This window comes from Chaetura pelagica, unplaced genomic scaffold (genome assembly GCF_000747805.2).
Source record: "Chaetura pelagica isolate M959 unplaced genomic scaffold, ChaPel_1.0 scaffold71, whole genome shotgun sequence".
NCBI classification, from domain to species: domain Eukaryota; kingdom Metazoa; phylum Chordata; class Aves; order Apodiformes; family Apodidae; genus Chaetura; species Chaetura pelagica.
In genome coordinates this window covers 4586479-4605940 of record NW_009952435.1, presented here as the reverse complement: position 1 = coordinate 4605940, position 19462 = coordinate 4586479, and the positions used below count along the sequence as shown (strand labels likewise).

Here is a 19462-nt window from a genome sequence, read left to right as displayed (position 1 = left end):
TTTGTAGTTCTCTTCAAAATGCTTCAGCACTAGCTAGGAGGACAGTGTTATATTATTATTATAATTATTATAATTAATCTTCACTGCTGCATATGTCCTCCACTTAAAGGTAGGTGAGTGGACTAAAGGTTCTTCAAACACACATGCTGAGGGCATTTACAAAAGTCAGTTATAAAACAGTGAGATAAGGGCAAACATATTGGAGTGTTCACTGTGGTACCTTCTCCACTTGCATCAAGGATAACCACACACACACAAAAAAAAGAGTAAAGAACAGCAAAAACACAGCAGGCTTTTAGCAGGGTCATTTCATATTCAGATCCATTAATTTGAAATAAAATCACCACCACATAATCTTGCAGCAGAGAAAAGCAGCATGAAGGGCACAGGCAAGTGAAAAAAACTTCTTGATCTTAGCGTTTATCGAGTATGTAAAATTGTCTGCAGAGATCTCTTTGAAACTGTCCAAATGCACAGTACAGTCACAGCTCATCAAGAGGGAGGTATTCTGTGTCCTCTCCTCTCTGTGCATGCCACTATGTAACAGTATGACTGTGTATGAATACCCATGAAACCAGGATCCTAAACTTTCCACTTTGGGGAAAAGTCAAATGCTGCCCCATTGGGTGAATCTCATCGAATGACATCGAGTTCCTACAAAAAGACATTCTTTTCCTCCTGTCTGGGTGGAACAGTAAGGTCCCAGAGTGAAAATTATGGTCCAGCTAACTTCAGTTGGAGCATGATTTCACACCATGACTGTATATGTATAGATATGGCCACACATTCATTCTGTACATCTACAAAGGTACACACACATTTTTACATTCTTTGGTGGCAAAACAATAAAAAACCTAAACAAATCACAGGGTTGCACACACCGTGCATTTTGCTTAATGAATCAGCTTCAGGAAAACTGGGGTTGCTGTAACAGGAGTCATTTTGCCTCTTTAAGGACTTCCTTGCATTGACAAAATGCTATACATTTACAATGACTAAAACAGGGCACAAGGAAAGCCAACGTAAACACAGCTCACATGACAGGTAACTCAGAGAGAGTCCCTTCCTACCCACATCAACACACCATGAGAGCAGCAGCCACACGCTTTCACCTACAAGCACTCAAACACCTCAGTTACTGTCCAGGTGTCGTGCCGAGCTGTGGCACACCCTTCTTCTGCCCTGGCTGCCGAGTTTCGCTTTTTCTTGCTTCTTAAAATCCAACTAGCAGAGGATGGGATGTTGGGAGCAGCAGAGGAGGCTGGCAAGTCAACGCTACACCGAAGGGTTGTCAGCCTGTGTGCTTCAGATGAACGGCTCTTCTTGTCGCCAGCTCTGGGACGTCAAACCTGCATCTCAGAGGTGCTGATGAGGCCCAGTGCTTTGGCTTCTTCTGGTGTCAGTCCGCTCTTTAGTGTCCTTCTCACTGGATGGTTATAAATTCCAGAAAAAAACCCAACAAACAAAGAAAACGTGAACAATTAGAAGCGGCAATTACACAAGACTTTCAGCTGAAAAAAATCCCTGTTAACCTGCAAGTTGAGACAAAGCAAAAGTTGCTATGTACTCGGGGCCTCCAGATCAGAAATACTGAGTAATACCCTATGCCAAAGCCATGGGAGCAAGTACCCAGCAACTCCAAAGAGTCGGGCAAAAACACATTTGTCATTGACATTTAGCCTTTTAAGGAAAAATACCACAGCATTTTAAGATTATTTTTTTCTCTGTGAGACAAAGCAAAAGTTGCTATGTACTCGGGGCCTCCAGATCAGAAATACTGAGTAATACCCTATGCCAAAGCCATGGGAGCAAGTACCCAGCAACTCCAAAGAGTCGGGCAGGGTTTGATTGAACTTATCACTATTAAATCTTATGTGACCCTCTAAAAGTATAAAAAAAAACCCCAAACCCCCAAAGTTAAAAGGTTTAAAATGTGACTATTTAAATTCTATTCAAATAACTAAAACTACTGTGTTCATACATTCTCCCTTTCTATAATGTTTCCCCATCCCAACCTCATTTGTGACATCTTTGCTAGTAGTATCTGCAGCATTTTAGTTAAATTTAAATTATAAATTTAGAACAAAATCTTGTTTCTTAATTTTCTATTAAGTGTTCTGAACACTAGCTTGCAAGACTTTAAAAATCCACTATTGTCTTTTTTATTTAGAGACAAGTGAATATGTGACTGCACACACTGAGTGTTAATGTCCTAGTATTTTTGGTGCCAAAACTTTCAGGTGAATGGGCTTTGGTTCAAGATATAAATGGGGTGTTCACTCCACACTTTGATGTTCCTCAAGTACAAAATGCATATGCAGAAGTTGAAGCTGCATGCAAAGCATAAACAATGACTTTACGTGGAACAAAATATATTCTGAGCCCCAAAACAATGAAATCAACAGGAAACTCTTAGAAAAAACAACTGCAGACAGAGGCTGAGGGCTTCTTGCACCGCTGTCATCTAGCACAATTAAGACCTCTAACTTAATCCAATATTTGGCCCATGTAACTGAAACTGGGTGTTCATACTCAAGGGTCGAGCAGGAGGAAGTGGATTGGTATAGAAAACACAAGGATAAGAGAAAGGGAAAATACAGTGTAGTTGAACATTTGGTACCATGCAAGGTAGGGCGAATGTGATATATAATGAAACCACTTTCATTAATTACTGAGGTTAATCAAATGAGCTGGAAGTGCCATAAGTGTAATTGTTCCTCCATTAACAAACCTTCACTTGAAAGTTTTTCTTCAAGGCCCTGTTCTTTCTCCTATAGGGTTTGCATGCTTATTAAACACCACTGGGAGTCTGCACAGCTGTTTTTTATGATATCCACTTTTTCCTACAGTACTTATCAGCAACATCTTCCAGGTTTAACCATGCTTACCTTAAAGCAGTACAAGGTTAAATGCAACTGATAAAGCTAAAATTAAGAAAGACTAAAAAAGTACTACCAGGAGAGCAATACACCTCAAAAAATGCTCTGGTCTCCATGGTTCAGAATACCCAACATGGACTTTTGAGTGGTACCCTTTTATACTTCTCAGATTTGATAACCAAATGTTCACAGTGACAACTGTTAATTTCTAGACATGAGCTATGAGCTAATTACCTTAGGGTCTTAAGGTGTTGGTGAATCTATATATTTTGATATTCTATATCAAAATGAGCTGTATCAGGAGTGAAAGAACAAACACAAGAAGGCTGCAGCAAAACATTTCTGTCTAATTAAAAGCAAAGATTTCCCTGTGCAGTTCACTTGCTTACCTGCCTGTGTTGTCTCTCCTTTCAACATTTTTTTTCGATACCCTCTATAACATGCAGCCAAGTGCAGACCATAGCTAGTTTGGCCACCAAATAGCAGAGTCATGTCAACACAGACTAATACAATTGATTTTCAGAAAAGCTTATCAGAGACCTACCAAAAGTCTCTGTCAATAGACTCAAAGACTGCAAATTGCTCCCTTCTAGAGTATTCATCCTCTGTGGACATGAACTATCCAAAGCACATACACTGTTGTTGAACCAAAGAAACTGTCCATCACCGGAGACAAAAAAAACAACAAAATGCTTACAGGAGACAGAACTTTCACAGAAGGCTGACTAGATGACATGACATCTTCCCACTGAAGGCAAGAGTGAACTGGGAAACTGAAAGCAGAACCAATTTCCATAACACTTTTGTGGAAGCGTCAAACCAAACATATTCACAACTGCTCTCACACATATCCTTTACTCTCTCAGACCATAGTCACTCACATTTGCAAACTGAGCACAATAACCACTGTAAACCAAAGCTATTTTTCTTTTCAGATAGTAAGAAAGGAAGAGAGAAGAAACTAGCATTTTTTATTCCTGTTTGTAAACATTTAGTAGGAACTGAGACACTCTGCTAATGCTGGTCATGTACTAGAATAATAAAAATTCAGTTCTTCTTTATGACAACGTAAATCTGGAATAACCTTCTTTAGGTCAGTACAATTACTACTGCACAAATAACTGGGTCTGAGACTCTGTCTAACAACTGAAAGGGAAATGTGCATCTCTTTTAACTTCCACCAAGCAGAATACAGTTGTTTAAATTCCTCCTTCAGCCTGAGTTATGAGAAAGCCAAATGGATTTACTACAACATGTCCCTCTTTGAAGAAAATTACAGGCGTTTATATTCAGACGTCATAATCAGGAGTTAAAATACCATGGTAGAAACTATCTTAATGGAAAATCAAGGAAGAAAACTTATGAGTCTACTTTAAATAAGTAAGTTTTGTCTCTAAATCTCCAGATACCTACCTATCAAACATGCTGAAGTCTAGTCTGAGCAGCGTGATGAAAAAATAAATACTGTCTGCAGCACGTCACAAGGAAGAGTGTCCTGTCCTGGCTTTGCTTCATGACTCACACAATGGAGGTCAACCCTACATTTGTTCTTTTTGTGCCACTGCTCAATGCTCAATGAATTGGTGGGGCATATGCAGCTGTCATTAAACAAAACAATCTCTTTGCATCCCTCAGTTCATTGGTCTAACTTGTCTCAGCTCCCTTACAATATAGAGAAAGACAACTTAGATTAAGTTATTGCAGTGACCTAAGTTTTTAAGGTCAGCAGTTAGAAGAAAAGAACTCCAAGCAATGTAGGACTTTGTCAGAAGGTGGTCATAATGAGATAGCCAATAAAATAGTTAATAAAAAGCAAAGATGTGAAAAATCTTTCCAGTGACAGAATGCTTCCCATGAATGTTGATGGCTGCTGACTTGTATAAGCCAAGCATGTGGGGCCAAAAACTGCACAGTACTGCAACTACTGGCAAGATTAAAGCTGTCCACCATCAACAGGCAACCAGAAGGATAACAGCTGATAGAACCACGGTCCAGACTCAAAAGAGGGAATTCTCATCCCTGCAATGCAACAGGCCAGTCTGACATAGATAATCCACTTGTAGTTTGATGTGTTTTGTACTTACGGAGATGAAAGTGGCCTGATAAAGGGTCTCTTTGTATGAAAACTATAACTAGTATGTGCAAATTACAGTACATTTCCTCATCTGAAGACACAGTGAACAGATGCGGTATTAGTAGTGACACAAGAACCAGCTCCTGCAACTCAGTTCTGCAGTGGCTTGTGGACTGTGGAGGCTTGTGGGTGATGAAGCCAGGAACAAGCTCAGTCATGTACATGAGCAGAGACTGGTCTGGGAGGTGGATGAACCTTGTCTTGACATGCTGTTAAACAGATGTCCTCAGACGTTTGTCTATTTCCTCATAAAATGCTTGGTAGGGTTCCTCTACCTTAGGAAAGTTCATGAACGTGTTCAGTCATCAAAAGGGAATGCAGAGAGATATTTTCCTTCCATGTTTTTATAGGCACTGCAAAATTACATTTCTCAAACTAGATCTTCACTCTCCCCTCTTCACTGAACTCTGTCGTGTCTCTAACTGGACTAGACATAATATCTTGGCTTGTAAAACTCTTGGCCTGCTGCAGATCACATTAAACTGAGTTATGGAATGCATTCTGGAGGCAGTGACAATAAAAATAAGACTTGCAAATGACCTTTTAGGTTCTTTAAGCAATTTAAAAAATATTTGCTAAAGAAACATAACATAGAGAGAATAACTTTTACTCGTCACAAGCAATGCCTGCTGAGATCCCATAACCAAGAAACTAAATGTTATTTTTCTGGGGTGAGAGGGCATTATATTCTTTGTTAATCAGGAAATCTAGAATTTGGTTTGATGTCCTGGCAGAATGCAGTGTGCTTATGATGAACTCAATGAGTGTGACTCTGCTTGTTGGGTCAAAATCTACACAGATATGTAGCCCTCACAGTGCACTGGGAATGTTTTTAAAGAGAGTAATTCTCTAAGTGTAGCTTTCTCAGAGAATATAATCACCTAGGGTTTGGTCGTTTTTTAAAGGGCATTCCTAATTTTGCCTTCCCCACCTTTTTTAATTTTAATTTTAATTTTTTGTTTATAATGCAAGCGGCAGTAAAGATCAGTCTGGCTGATGCCATTTATTCTTGCATTTGCAGTGGCTTTTGGCATGTTTGTCTGCACTTGTACGGGCAAGTAATTTGAAATGCTGAATATTCTCTGCATAGATAGGACCATTTTCCTGCTTGAGAAGTTACAGAATTAGTCATTCCTATTGCAAAAGGATATAGCAGCCACAGAACTTCCTTTTGGGCCCAGCTGCAAAGTCATGCAGCTGCTAGGTGGTGATCTGGAATGAAGAAAATTCCAGGTAACTGTAAATTACACAGCCAGGACAGCAGGAAGGGAAGATTATAAGAGGCAAGACAGGCCACCTAATTTTGTTTCATGTTTCTTAGTTTTATTTTCCGTTACTTATTCATACCCAGCTCACACACTCAGTCTATTTTCTCATGTATTACATTAAAGATATTCTCTTGGACTGTACTGCAATGAGTACAGCAATGACAACTTGCAACTCAGAAGTTCAATCCAGACAGTCCTGCTCACATTCTCTTTTTTAATCCTTTTCAGAATTTTTGTATTTTTATGTTACTATCTATATGTTATACTCATTTTTAATTATGCATATATCATTGCTTAATATGTGTAGGCCTAAATATTTAATAAAAATAGCAAAACATTATGTGCAGAGATTTTTCTTAGAGGAATTTATAGGTAAATTTTTGGATTTTATCACGTACTTCCCTGAAGAAGTACAGCCAACCTAAATATGGTGTTTGTCTGGGTCTGCCACATAAAATACTCCAAGAAACATGGTGTTATTGTCCTGCATTTTTTTTTTGAGTCCTGTCAGAATTTCCTAGATGGCACAAGTTTCTCCTGAAAAGAAATTCTGTAGCTCACAGCCATCTCCTGGTGTAACCTATGGTGGCTGTGACATAAGGAGGAGCCTAGTGGGGGGAAAAGGACAAAGTGGAGTTTTGTAAGGAAAGCTTGTGTTTCATTTCCAGGTGGCTTATTTTACAGGGAACAGCAAGTAACATTGCTGTAGAGAACCTGGTCTGCATGAAGAACATACTGGCTTTAATGTAACTTTTAATATGTAGTTGAAACTGTTAGTTTCCAACTTTATGCATTTCACAGATCACCAGTTACATAGTCCCAACAGTAAAGCAGAAGACTTAACTCCTTCCTGGAAAGATTTCTGTGACAACCCCCTCCCCCCCCAATTTTTCAGAGTTCTGTGAATGCTGCTGCATAAAGTTACTATTCAGAGCAATCCTGCTGCCATCTCTTTCATCATTTCTCCCACTGAACTTCACCAGTCAGAAATGATTCCACTACTAACAGGTAAAACATCACTAATAACTCAGTCTGCATATAAGCACTATATACTGCTTTCAAAACCTGACTGTACCTTAACAATGCACAGGACAAAAAAAAATAGGCAGGAGATGGGATACAGAAAGTAAGCCACCTAACACAAGTGTTACAGGTATGCAGCCTTTACGTTCCAGGTGAAATTTTAAAATGGCCCACTGAAGGGGCAGCTCAGGCTTATGGAAGCAGAGCTGCCTGTTGGAGGTGACTTGGCAGAAGAATGTGACCACGTTTGAGCACTCAGGCTTTCTGGAACGCAAATTAATTATCCCTAATAGGAATCCAGGCTGGGAAACAAAACAGTAAAAGGTACCTCTATGAACCCATCATTAGAAGTAACTATTATCACAACAACCTTGTAGTTATGCTAACCAGGCGGTGCTATTCTGCCTAAAGAAACCCATATTTATACATACACATATATATATATATATTTACATAATGCTGGGGAAAGATAAATAAAGAAAATTCCTGCATGAAACATTTTAGCTCATGAAACATCGCCTGAGAGAGACCTCGCTCCAAACACGTTTGCCACTCACTCGCATCAAGCTTAGTCCAAATTCCTGCCTCCACGGAGCCCTGTGCTGCCCTCCCTTCCCGGCGGCAGCAGAGGGCTCCCTCCCTCCGGCCACAGACCACACGGCTTTTGTTGCTGCACTTCTTTTGCAAGGCAACTGGAAAAGCAGCCCAGCACTTGCCTCTCTTTTCTCGTTCTCACATGAAGCATTTCCCACAGCAACTCCCTAATTCTCTCAGCCAGCAACTCACTGCTGCCGATTTCTTACTTGGATGCTGAAAATAATAATAATAATAGTAATAATAATAATAATCATCATCATCATCATCATCTTTCAGGAAGGAAGGATGATGTAAATAAGGAGTGAATTAATGACTAGAGCTAAACTTGAAAGCTACTTTAATATGGAAAGAAACCAAACAAAAGACATATCCTGTCAACTTAGGGCTAATAATGCAGCTCAACTAAACATATTTTTTTAAGGCTTAAAACTTAAGATATCCCACTTTTGGGAATGAATCCTGTGACAGGAATTCAAAAGCCTTCAAATACACCTTTAAAATATGCCAGCTGAAATGAGAATGGAGGGTCATACAGAGGAATTCACTGATGCAGTGAGTGGCAAAATAGCAGAAGTGAAAACATCAATTTTTATCTCTTGTAAGATGTAAACAAATTAAGTAAGTTTTTTTCTACAGAAATACATTGGAAGAAGTACCAAAAGTATATACCATAACAAAAGTATTTATATGGAAAATGTCAATACCAATATTATGTGACCTGGGAACATGAACAGCTTTATTTCCTACATCTCCCGACATCACTTGCTCCGCCAGTTTCTCACATACTGCCTTAGCTTGTTCTTTCTTGCAATAAAGAAAGCACCTTTTAGCCATGAAGAGATGGTCAGAGAAATTCCAGCCCTTGTAAAACCTTCTCTAGAAGCCCGTGGGAAGCTGCAGAGCCCTCCCTCTTTTTTGTTTCTCCCAGTGACACAGCACAAGAAGGTGCCAAAGTAGGATCCTGCCAGGACACAGGCGTCACCTGCTACCAGGTGCTGCCACCTGCTGAGGGTGAAATCTGAGCAGTGGCTGCCTCTTCCTCCAGAACGCAGCACGTCTGGGTGTGCATTTAATCCCATGAGGTGACAGCCACCCTAAAATCGCCAGGGAAAACCCACTAAAGGTAATCCCATGAGGTGACAGCCACCCTAAAATCACCAGGGAAAACCCACTAAAGAAGTTTTCTCCTTGTACCTACATCATGTCTATGTGCTTGGATAATCTGGCATACATGAGATTGTGGACGTGTAGTGTTCAACACCTGTCTCCTCCCTGTAAGCTGAAATACACAGGGATAAAATATATGTATTGTTTGTAAGAAGGGCATATTTAATTCTGATTTCCCAGATCAATGAAGGACTTCCCACCTTCCTTTTTTTTTCAGTTGCTGTATTAAACAATGCTGCTCAATTTTGAGCAAATACTAGATTCCACAGTATCTCTAAATACTGGTACTGAAATACAAAGAGTCCCCAAACATATAATGAGTATCATAATAAAACTCATTATAGAAATGCCTCACAGATTCCTCTAAAATGGTGACTGGAAAAAGGAATTTAAGCCTCTTCTATAACCATTTTTTTCAACTAGGTTTGTAAACGAGACTTTAAGAAAACCTTTTGTTTTGAAGGTTACGTGATGTAGAACTGTACAGAATTATGGCAATTTCACTTTCACAGTCTTAGGAGCAGGCAAACACTCCTGAAGAAAACTTGAGCTATAAAAGACAGAGTTTGAAACTCATGGAGATTGCCAACAAAACACACAGGCACTATACAGTTGAACAGTTAAAAAGCAGAATGCCTACCCCTGTCTGTCAAGAATAGCTGTTTTTAAAGAAAGCTATAAAATTAATGTAATACAAATTGTAAAGCAGAAACTGAACACTTGTAAATATATATGTACCAACTTAATTGCCAAAATGGAAAGAGCTATTCAGGCTCATGCTTCAAAAAAATACACTTATTTCTAGCTATTGAACCTCATTATGAGACCTACAGGTTACTCAACTAATCCTCCTCCTCTAGTTTGCTCTCCTACAGCTGTTGATGCTGGCCTCTGGCACAGGTAAGATAAAGGACTACACAGGCCTCACCATGATCAGGCACATCAACTTCTACAGCATACTGTGGTCAACTGTACTACTATTAATTCTTTAACTTTTTTTTTTTTTTTTTTAATTGCTTGCATTGTTATTTGTTGTAGCTCAAGGAGTTCAGTTCCATCATATCTGCAAAGATCCTGCCATCCTAAGGATGAAAGAATGTATTACTTAAAAGGCATCCAAAAGACACTCGCTATCTTGGCATCTAGTGGAAATAACCTTCCAGCTGCCAGAGTTTTAAGTGCTTTATCTCATGTTCTGTTTTCATTCAATAATTAGATTTTTATTAACTGGGTATTGAACTTCTGAAGGCTTAGTACTTTCTGTGAGAGCAGGCAGACTTTTATACAGAATACAGTTTTTCAAAATGCAAAGAACTGTTGCTACGTGTGAATCACTAACTAGATTACTCTGCCCCCTCCTCTAACTCCTGATAGGATCCAGTTACTCAAAACCAAAATAATTAGTTGCAAACTCTGAGTGAAGTTGCTTGCCTTTAAAGCATTTTGTATAGACTTTCTTTTTGTAAGGTTTTTATTTTTTTAAAAGCATAATTTCCATTAACTCCTGCTTTTAGTCTGGCTATAAATACCAGAAGAACAGTCTCCCTCCTGGTATTTTGGCACTTCTGTATCTTTTCATAGCCAGAAAAAAGTAAGTGGAGAGACATGAAAATGAAAAGCAATGAAAAAACAAAGAAAAGAAGAAGTAAACTGAAATACCCTATGAACGCCAAACAAAAAATTCCACACCTCTGGATTCAAATAGTGTCCCATCTAGTATTTTGTTTGCTTACAAACCTGCTTATTCCAAGGCAGTGCTGCATATGTTACTAAAACTTGTCTAAAGCTTGTCTCGAAGCCTGGTCCTTTGGCAGAGCTCCTTCCCATGTTTTGGCACCTGATGACTGTGTGCTAACTCCTATTTCACTTTTACTGAAGGTGGAATTTAGTATGAAATACCTGACCTGGGATGTTCTGTAGTCAAATTTAATCCGCCGGCCCTAAGTTTATTTGTCTAGGATTCAGGTAATCTTGACTCAATTCCTATGTCTTCCACAGTCCACTAGTATGAATCTGACATATTACTTGGTCGGGGCTTCAGACCCACTTCTGCATGATGACTGTAAGATTTTTTTACTCCCTGCTATTATGAAAACAAATCAACAAATCCTTATGAGATATTTCCACATCTCAAGGGTCAGTCACAGGGTATATTATTAGGTTAACATGGGATTCCAAAACCTAATAAAAGAACAAGGTATAATCATGTCTCTCCTCTCTTTTTTCTTTTTAAACATTGCAAATAATTTTTGATCAAGTAATCTCATTCAAATATTGCATTACATTCTGATTCAATTATTATCTGCTTCAAACCTGTTTCTCTAACTCAAATCTAAAGCAGACTTTCAATTTTATTAGAATCTAAGAGAAGTAAGAGTGCACACACACAGACACTGAGATCAAAACAATATGGGGGAAAACAAGTCTCTCACTCTACAATGTGCTCATGTAGTGTCTCCAGCAGCATCTCATACAACCACCACTGTGCTACTCCCCACCAAATATGAGTCACAATAGGGCCCTACATTATGGCTTGATCATTCAGGACCAGCTGAAGAAGTAGATGCAAACAGTGCTGTATAGTTAGGCCATCTTTAAAGAGCTGTTTCCTTGGCTCAGTTACCTGAAATTATTTGCTGGCACGAGCACATTGGGATCCCCACTCTTTGACCACTGTCTTGAATTTAGGGAGCTGGGAGACACATTTTCTAGCATGCAGCATCCTTGATAGTGACACACTGTCACGCATGCTAGTACTAACAATTCATAAATAACCGGGAATATACTTGCAGGTTCCTGTTTTAGCCTTGAAGTAATTGCTAGTCAGCTGGTCTGGTTTCACTACCCTGTGGCTTAATCAGCACTTGAACAAGGTAAGAAATCCTTAGGACTTCTCTTGGGACTTCTTTCAGAGCCTTGCCACAGCCATTCACAGAGGTCAGATATCAGCCCTGTTTGGCTTAACATTTCCAAGTATTGCTCTGCATATGCCAGAATTAGTGCAAACACCTTCCATATGCCTGTTCACAGTTATTAAACTGGACTATGATGTTTCACAATGCTGACTCATGGGAATCGTATCACTCTCCTGAGACAGATCCATCCAGATAAATGAGACCAACAGAGAGATGGCACCTCTTTAGGAGGCTAATACTGAGAGAACTGAGTTTATGTTAGAGGATGGATGTTTTAGATAAATAGTCAGGACAAGAAGGAAAGCAGCATTATCTTCCTATTTGTCTATTATGGAGTTTTTTTGGGGGGTTCTTTTAATGTACATAAGTAAAACATTTATCTTACGGATGATTTTGCTAGTCTTTATGTGTCTTCTGTTGCCTCAAAGTTGCTGTGGCTATAACACCTACTTCTCTCTCTTTTGAAGCAACTGGCAGAGGTTGGTTCATCATGATAGGAAATTCTCATTTAGTAAAAGCATCTTCTAAGCAGCCCAATTCTTTATATACTTTCTTCTCTTATCTCCACTCTTGTAATCCTCAGAGCAAACTCTGCTTATCTACCTTAATTGTTTTAAATCAGCTCTATGTATTAAATAACCTTCTTCCTTTACTCATTGTTGAAATCTCAGTGGTATCTCATACAAAGAGTTTCATTTTTCGCAAATCCGCTGGTGCAATGCCTGTAACACTGTTCTGTAAGCTGCTAAAATTAACTTCAGCAATTGTATTCACTGGAATTTGGAATATCAAATAGAGTGATTCTTAAAATTTCCTTATCCCAATTTTCCTTTGCACTCATTGTTTGATATGGCATCATCTGTGAAGGTCATCCTAACCTTATGGGAGAACCAGACAATTCTAATTATATTATTTTTTATTTCCTTGCTATGTTCAACAGCTCCCCATAATGTTATAAAAACATTTCTCAAAGAAAGCTGCCCTCAGTCTTCCAGAACACAAGCAGTATATTTTCAACATAATTTGCATTTTATGCTTTTAAACTATGCTGAACTGACATGTCTAGGGGCTGCGGTCTGTAGTTTACATACAGAAAAAGGACATCACAGAAAAAAAACAAACAGCTGAAACTTCCCGTGGCAACTTCACTTGAAGCTGTGTTTGAACGATCACCTCAAGGGGTGACAGAGCATTTCAGTTCCTGTGGCTTATTAAATTCTGTGGTTTTCTGGTGAGGCTTCAAATGCACAAATTAATCTGTAATGTAGTCTTCTTACACATAACACCACTCCAGTGTGTCTGGTAGGCTGAACATCCATCATGAGACAATGACTTCCGCTTGGTTACTGCACTTGTAAATGTCAAATTTTATCTCAAGAAACCTCCACTGTGTAAAGGTCTAGCACAGAGTAAGGTTTACACTCTGCAGATCATGACAGGAACTCAGCTGTTACACACTTAGTATGTAACTCATCTTTCTGTAGACCCACCTTCCTACTAGGTCTCAGTCAACTTCAGTCATACGTGGATTTATCAGTGACCCTTTGTATCTTCGACCAGCAGATACAGACATTTCTATCTGTCTTTTGTTGGATGACTTATTCTTCCTCCCAGTTTGTAGTTCTGATGATTATTCTGAGAGTTGAAACTCTTCTATATCATTAAGACCTAGCTAAGCTCTTTGCACACCAGACACAGTCACTGTGGGTCAACAATTACAAAAGGTAAAACAGTTCAAATGAACATGTCAAAATTTTCCATATCCTTGTTCGTGTTTTCCTCTCTTTACAAATTACTTGAGCATTACTTGCTTCTTACTTCACATTTTTCTGTCTTTTCTATGGAAAAAAAAAAAAATCTCATCCGTAAGAATATTCTACCTGAACACAGGAAAAATTTACAATGCAATTGCATATAAGCCTTTTGGGTTCCTGATTTTGCTAAAAACATATAAAAATGTTCATTAAAATCTTTGCTGATTGCTAAGTAAGCCTGAGAAGATTTCCAGTTGGGCACTAAGAGCCATGACACATATGCAACATGATACATAGTGAAAATAATCTCTTTCAACTGAGTTTCGCTTTGGTGTCCGTGAATAGATTGAATACCAAGCTTGTGGCAAAAGCCAAAGGATGTGTATAGGAGCCTGAAGACTGAGGGTGGTGAATCAAACCCATCAAATAATAGGGCCTCTGCTCTGCAGATGATAAGTATCATAGTGTCTGCTAATCTGTATCATTGAAGTATGCCTAAAAATCTACTTTCTAATATGTTTCTGGAGGACCTGTGTTGTATTTCTACCCAGAAGATCCTCTGTTCATTTAACTCACATTGTGCATTGACAAAGGCTGGTCTCTGTTTATTTAATGGAGATGCTGTATTATCAGTCCAGCCAAATGTATTTTAGAGCTAAACTATTCACTTATTCATCATCAGAGTATATTGACTATCAGAGTGAAACAGATCAGCTTAGGTATTCTCCTTTCACTCTTTTTTTTCAGCACACGTCAGCTGAAAGGGATGCTAAACTACTGAACTTCATGTTTGTTTTGAAACTGCTTTTTAATCCTCTTAAGAGTCTCATCCAGATCTTGAAGAACAAACAAGCAAATGACAGGGATTCTATCATGATTAATTACAATGGAAACCAGTCCCAGCCTAAACATTTACTGAATGCTTAATCCCTGATAATGTTTTTATTGAATATAGAAGCTAGTTTGATGGGAAAAATATATCTAGTACTTTTATTATCATTATCCTGTTTTGGTTTGTTTGCTTTTTTTTTTCCTGCTGCAACTGCAACTTTGGATATGGTGTTGGTGGATATGGTTTAGGGGAGAACTTTGTAGAGCAGGGATGATGGTTGGACTCAGTGATCCCAAGGGTCTTTTCCAACCTGAATAGTTCTACGATTCTATGCATCCTTGGGAAAAAGGTACCTGTTAAAAAGCAGAAATAAGAATTTTTGGTGTGTGTTAAGGTAGTGTTGCTAACAGAGGAAGTATTCTGGCGTGGGATAAACCATGGAAATAGGCAAACACACAGGAAGTTTATTTGATATGCACAAGCCAACTAGGGCAGTCAGCATGTGCAGAACACAGAATTGTGTGGGGAAGTGGGTAGCAGCAGCAGGTGATGCCACAAAGAGGTATGGCACAGGGTATGATGGAAAGTGAGACAGACAATCCAGTGTCAGCTCATTTTCTTTGCTTAGAGTCTGGCTCATAAAATCAGACTGTCCACTTTGCTTTTGCTCTTGCCACATGCAGAAGTTCCTTTCTTAGCATGTTGGGGAAAGTAAATATGCTTTCAGCACATGCTAGTTTATTGCAAACACTGCTTACACCAAATGTTTTTCATCATTCACTATGTTAGAACAAGCCCAGCAAAAGGAAAATCTGGGTGACTTTTGACTCACTGTTGTTGTCTCCTCTTTGTCCTAACTTCCCAGAAAGGCTAAAAAGATGGATGGAAAGGTAGTCAACAAGCCACATATAGCGAATGACATTAAACAGTACAATCTTATGTTCTTTGGGTCCTTCTTATAGTGATGACAGTAGTCTCTGCACATAAGGAAAAAAAACCCCAAAAGATCATCATGTCTTAAGCATTGTATTTACTAGTATAGGAAATGAAATTGCTCAAACTTGGGTGCTGCAGCTGAGCCCTGTGGCCATGCTACACTGTTGAGAGACCACCTTATAAATGTGCCACCTTTTCTGCCCAGTAGAAGTCAAGCTCCTCTATAACCACTTGGCAGCCAAGCAGCAGTAGACATTTTGTGTTGAGGGCTCTGGAAGGACAGCACACAGCACGAGAGAGAAAGATTTTTAAAAGGTGAGATAGCTCAAACTACTTTTTGCTTTATGAATAAATTCAGCTACAGATACAACTATTAATCTTTATGCCAGCCTGCAGTTCCTTACAGCATTTTAAGCAGTTTCCATTTGAGGTCTTGATCTGACTTCTCTAGTAATGAATAAGTACTGTCATCTGCTCTAAAGCACCATAAATCATTCTTCTTCTCCTACTGCTAAGGATATTTCAGGTTCTGTAGAAGACAGTCACCCGCTGCACACAACACCACTTAAGCAACAGTAAGAGGAATATACGCCTCTCGTAAGTGCACGTTCAAGCTACTATGAACTACCAACGCATGTCTGTCAACTAATAGCCTGGTTCCCACACCGACACACCTAAATATTTGCATATTTGCTGATTTTAAGAAATGTAATAGCCAGATACTCACATGACTTCCTATTTGCTCGTGACCGCTTCCTCTCCCGAGGCACCGCTCGCTGGCTTGGCACTTGGGTGGCAGACTTGACAATGCGATCCATGATCTCATCTGCTGCATCATCCGTTGCGTTGGGTGAATCGTCATTGCCAGCGTTCCACGAACCGATACGGCCTGGAATAGTCCAGCAGATTTGTTGAGGGAAAAGAAGACAGAAAGTCTCTTGTGACACTTTGGCTTTGCAGTTGGCATTTTTTGGGGGAATTACAGCAAACGGCTCAGTCATCACTACTTCAAATTCGCCAAAGGAGAAGTCTCTGCCTAATGGAGAATATTCCTAAATAATACCCCTAGACTCTCTGCTGATACAGCAGAGAACTGAGAGCTCAAATGCAATTATAATTTTCTATTCCCTTCAGCCTCAGAGTCTTATTCTTGACCATACCACTGGCAAACGTCTGCTAGAGACTGTCTATAAACCAAGGATTGCTAGTGTTGTGTGAGCACGTTTCCCTGCTCTCTCCTATTAGAGGCTAGGAGACACGGCACATGTTCAAGATGGATGTGAATCAGCAAGACAGGTCCTTTGTACCAAAAGAGAAAAAGAATCAGCTTCCAAGCATCTATATCACAGCGCAGTGCAAAGAAGACATGAAAAGATCAAAAAGTGTGGTTTGACGTGTTTTGTTCTCTCTTTCACAATGAAGAATTCACCTTCTCATCACAAAGCTGTATGTGTCCTGGCACAACTGCGTGTGCTCTGCTATAAGCAGAAAAAACATGAGTAGTTGGCAAGCTTTAAAGCTAGACAAGCAATTTTGGTTAAAACCACAAGCAAACAAGGGAGCCATGTCTCTGAACCAAAGGCTCTGGCGCTCCTTATTCGACAGAGCTGTGTAAGACACATCTTTGGGTTCCTCCACTACAGACTACTGTTGTGTGTGCTTTTTATTTTTAAACAATGAAAAGGGTAGCATGCAGTTTGAACACTGCCAGCAAAGCTTTGCAAAAGAATGGGTGTGGTAGAATCGCAAGCAGCTACAAATTCACTGGGGAGTCCACTCTATCTCATGTCCCCGATGTCAATGAACAACAGTTTTGATTAGCACGTTGCTCTGCTGTTTGTGTCCTGGCTCTTGTCAAGAGCAGTTGTATTATGACAGTGCTCCTGACAAGCCTCTGTCTGGCTCACCCATCCTCTGGATCTGCTGTTCTTCAGGGGAACACAAGCTGACTCTCTTTATCAGGACACACTGTGCCTCAGCATTCAGTGGATTACTTCAGCTGTGCAGCTTGTTGCAGTGCAGCTTGAATTACTTCATATTTGTACGTTAGCTGTGAAACTTCTAAATTAGACAGGATCATAATTTCAAATCTTAATAAACTACACACATGTAAATGTAGTGGTGGATGCTCTGGATGTGCTACCAGTGGCTAAAAAAAATCAAGGAAGTACAAGATATCCGGATGTGAGGGAGAAGAAATAACTAGAATAGAAAACTCAAAACCTGAATTTTGGTGAATCACCTGTACTCCAAAATCATTGTCTAGGCATCATGTTTATGGGAGGGGGTGAGAGGAAGATGAAACAAAATAAACTGGTGAACCCAGAGTCTGTAAAATGATTTAGCATAAAGAAAGTGTTCTAGTGGCTGCTTAAATGAAGAGGTGTACCAGCGAATAATGTCTTGGACAAAAACCAAGGCTACCTCATTGCCAAGAATAGTTGTATCAGTGAGCTTTTCTGTCAGAGTATCAGGTATTGGAACTGGCAGGTTGGGTCAGGTCTTAATTTCCTCCTTGTCAGCTTCCAGCAATCACCTGTTCTGACACTTGGAAACACGGGCCTCAGAAAAAGAGCTATCTGTCAGGATATCAAGGAGATGCAGGATTGTCCATAACAGCTTTTTATGCTCCTAATCTCTACTAAACCCCTTACTTTTGAGGTTGGTTAAAAGATTAATATTTTTCCTACCCATTTTCCTCTCCCTAGTACTTTCTAAAATGCTGCAAGGCCCTTTCACTTCAATGTGAATTGCTATTTTCTGCTTGCTTGTAATGAAAATAAAAAGAAAAGCACATCATGGATTTCCTGAATGACCCATTTTGCTTTCATGATGAGAACAAGCATAAAAATTGGAGTATTAGTGGGCAGCCACATTCCTGGTGGAGGGAGAGGTGGGAATTTCTTCTTGGACTCTTCATACTCCCAGGCACTGCTTCGGCTGTGATCCACGTGTTAAAATTTCAGGCAAATTCTTCTGCACCACTGTGCCCCAGATCACCACTTCCAGCATGGAAACACCACTGGAGTCTTCTCCTTCTCTTTCCCCTTCAGCCCTTCTGCCATGAGCGCTAGGCAAGGGGGCAACCACGGGCCCTTGGGCCGCCGTGCAGCTACTGTGCCTCAAGGAATGTGGCTAAAAGGGACATTGCCAGCACTTACCTCGGCTGGCTCGGCTTCGAGTACGGACCCCGAGCGCAGTGGTGCTTTCCCCACCGACCGAGGAGGTCTTCAGCACAGCCTTCATGTTCTCATGCTCTGCAGCATCCTCGGCGTACTGCAGCCCCTGGGGCTGGCCCTGGCAGGGGGGGCAGCTGCTGCTGGAAAACTTGCCGGACTGTGGGAGGAAAATGGATGTGTTGTTTTAGAAGAAAACAGCACAAACAATAGGCCAGAGTCTCAATCACAAGAAAGCTGTCCTCCTGGGCTTGGTTTGGAGGGCAGCTATTCCCAAATGAGCCAGGCAACAGTTGGTCCCCTACCAGAGCGTGCACTCTGAGCAGAAATAAACTGGAAACGGGGTGACAGCAGAGAGCAGACACAATCAGAGGGAAACCAGATGCATTAGCCTGAGCTTTGGAATTTTGACCTTCTGTTTGAGAGCGTAAGGTACAAAGCAAAACTTGCATTGATACCTTTGACCCAGGCCGGGCCCTATCTGGGGTCAGGTAATGACACCAAGGCGGACAGCATGAGACCTCAACACAAACAAGAAACTTCCTTTTTTTCTGTACAATTCCCTTTCAGTAAAAAGTCAAAACAGGGAGACGGATCTTGGAAGAGACACCTTTACCTCTTGCCTCTGCATTGATGTATAGAAAACTCTCAAACTGCTCTAAACCACAAATACCTACAAATAACCTTAAAATGCACTACCAATAATGCTGAAAAAAAATCCCTGGTGCCGAAACATGCAGCCAAATTATTCCATGGCCAAAACACAAAAATTACAGTCAGC

General features: G+C 40.0%; 1 protein-coding gene across 1 annotated transcript in view; it reads right to left on the bottom strand.

Annotated features, from left to right (window-relative positions):
* Positions 1-659: 659 nt before the first annotated feature.
* The window catches only part of FHOD3 (formin homology 2 domain containing 3), a 341206-nt gene continuing 322403 nt past the window's right edge, over positions 660-19462 (bottom strand). The window contains exons 23-25 of the mRNA XM_010008354.1: positions 18667-18841; positions 16233-16394; positions 660-1426 (exon numbers count right to left, since the gene is read on the bottom strand). Coding sequence (XP_010006656.1) covers positions 1344-1426; positions 16233-16394; positions 18667-18841 — 420 coding nt within the window. The 3' untranslated portion in view covers positions 660-1343. The remainder of the gene's footprint in view (positions 1427-16232; positions 16395-18666; positions 18842-19462) is intronic.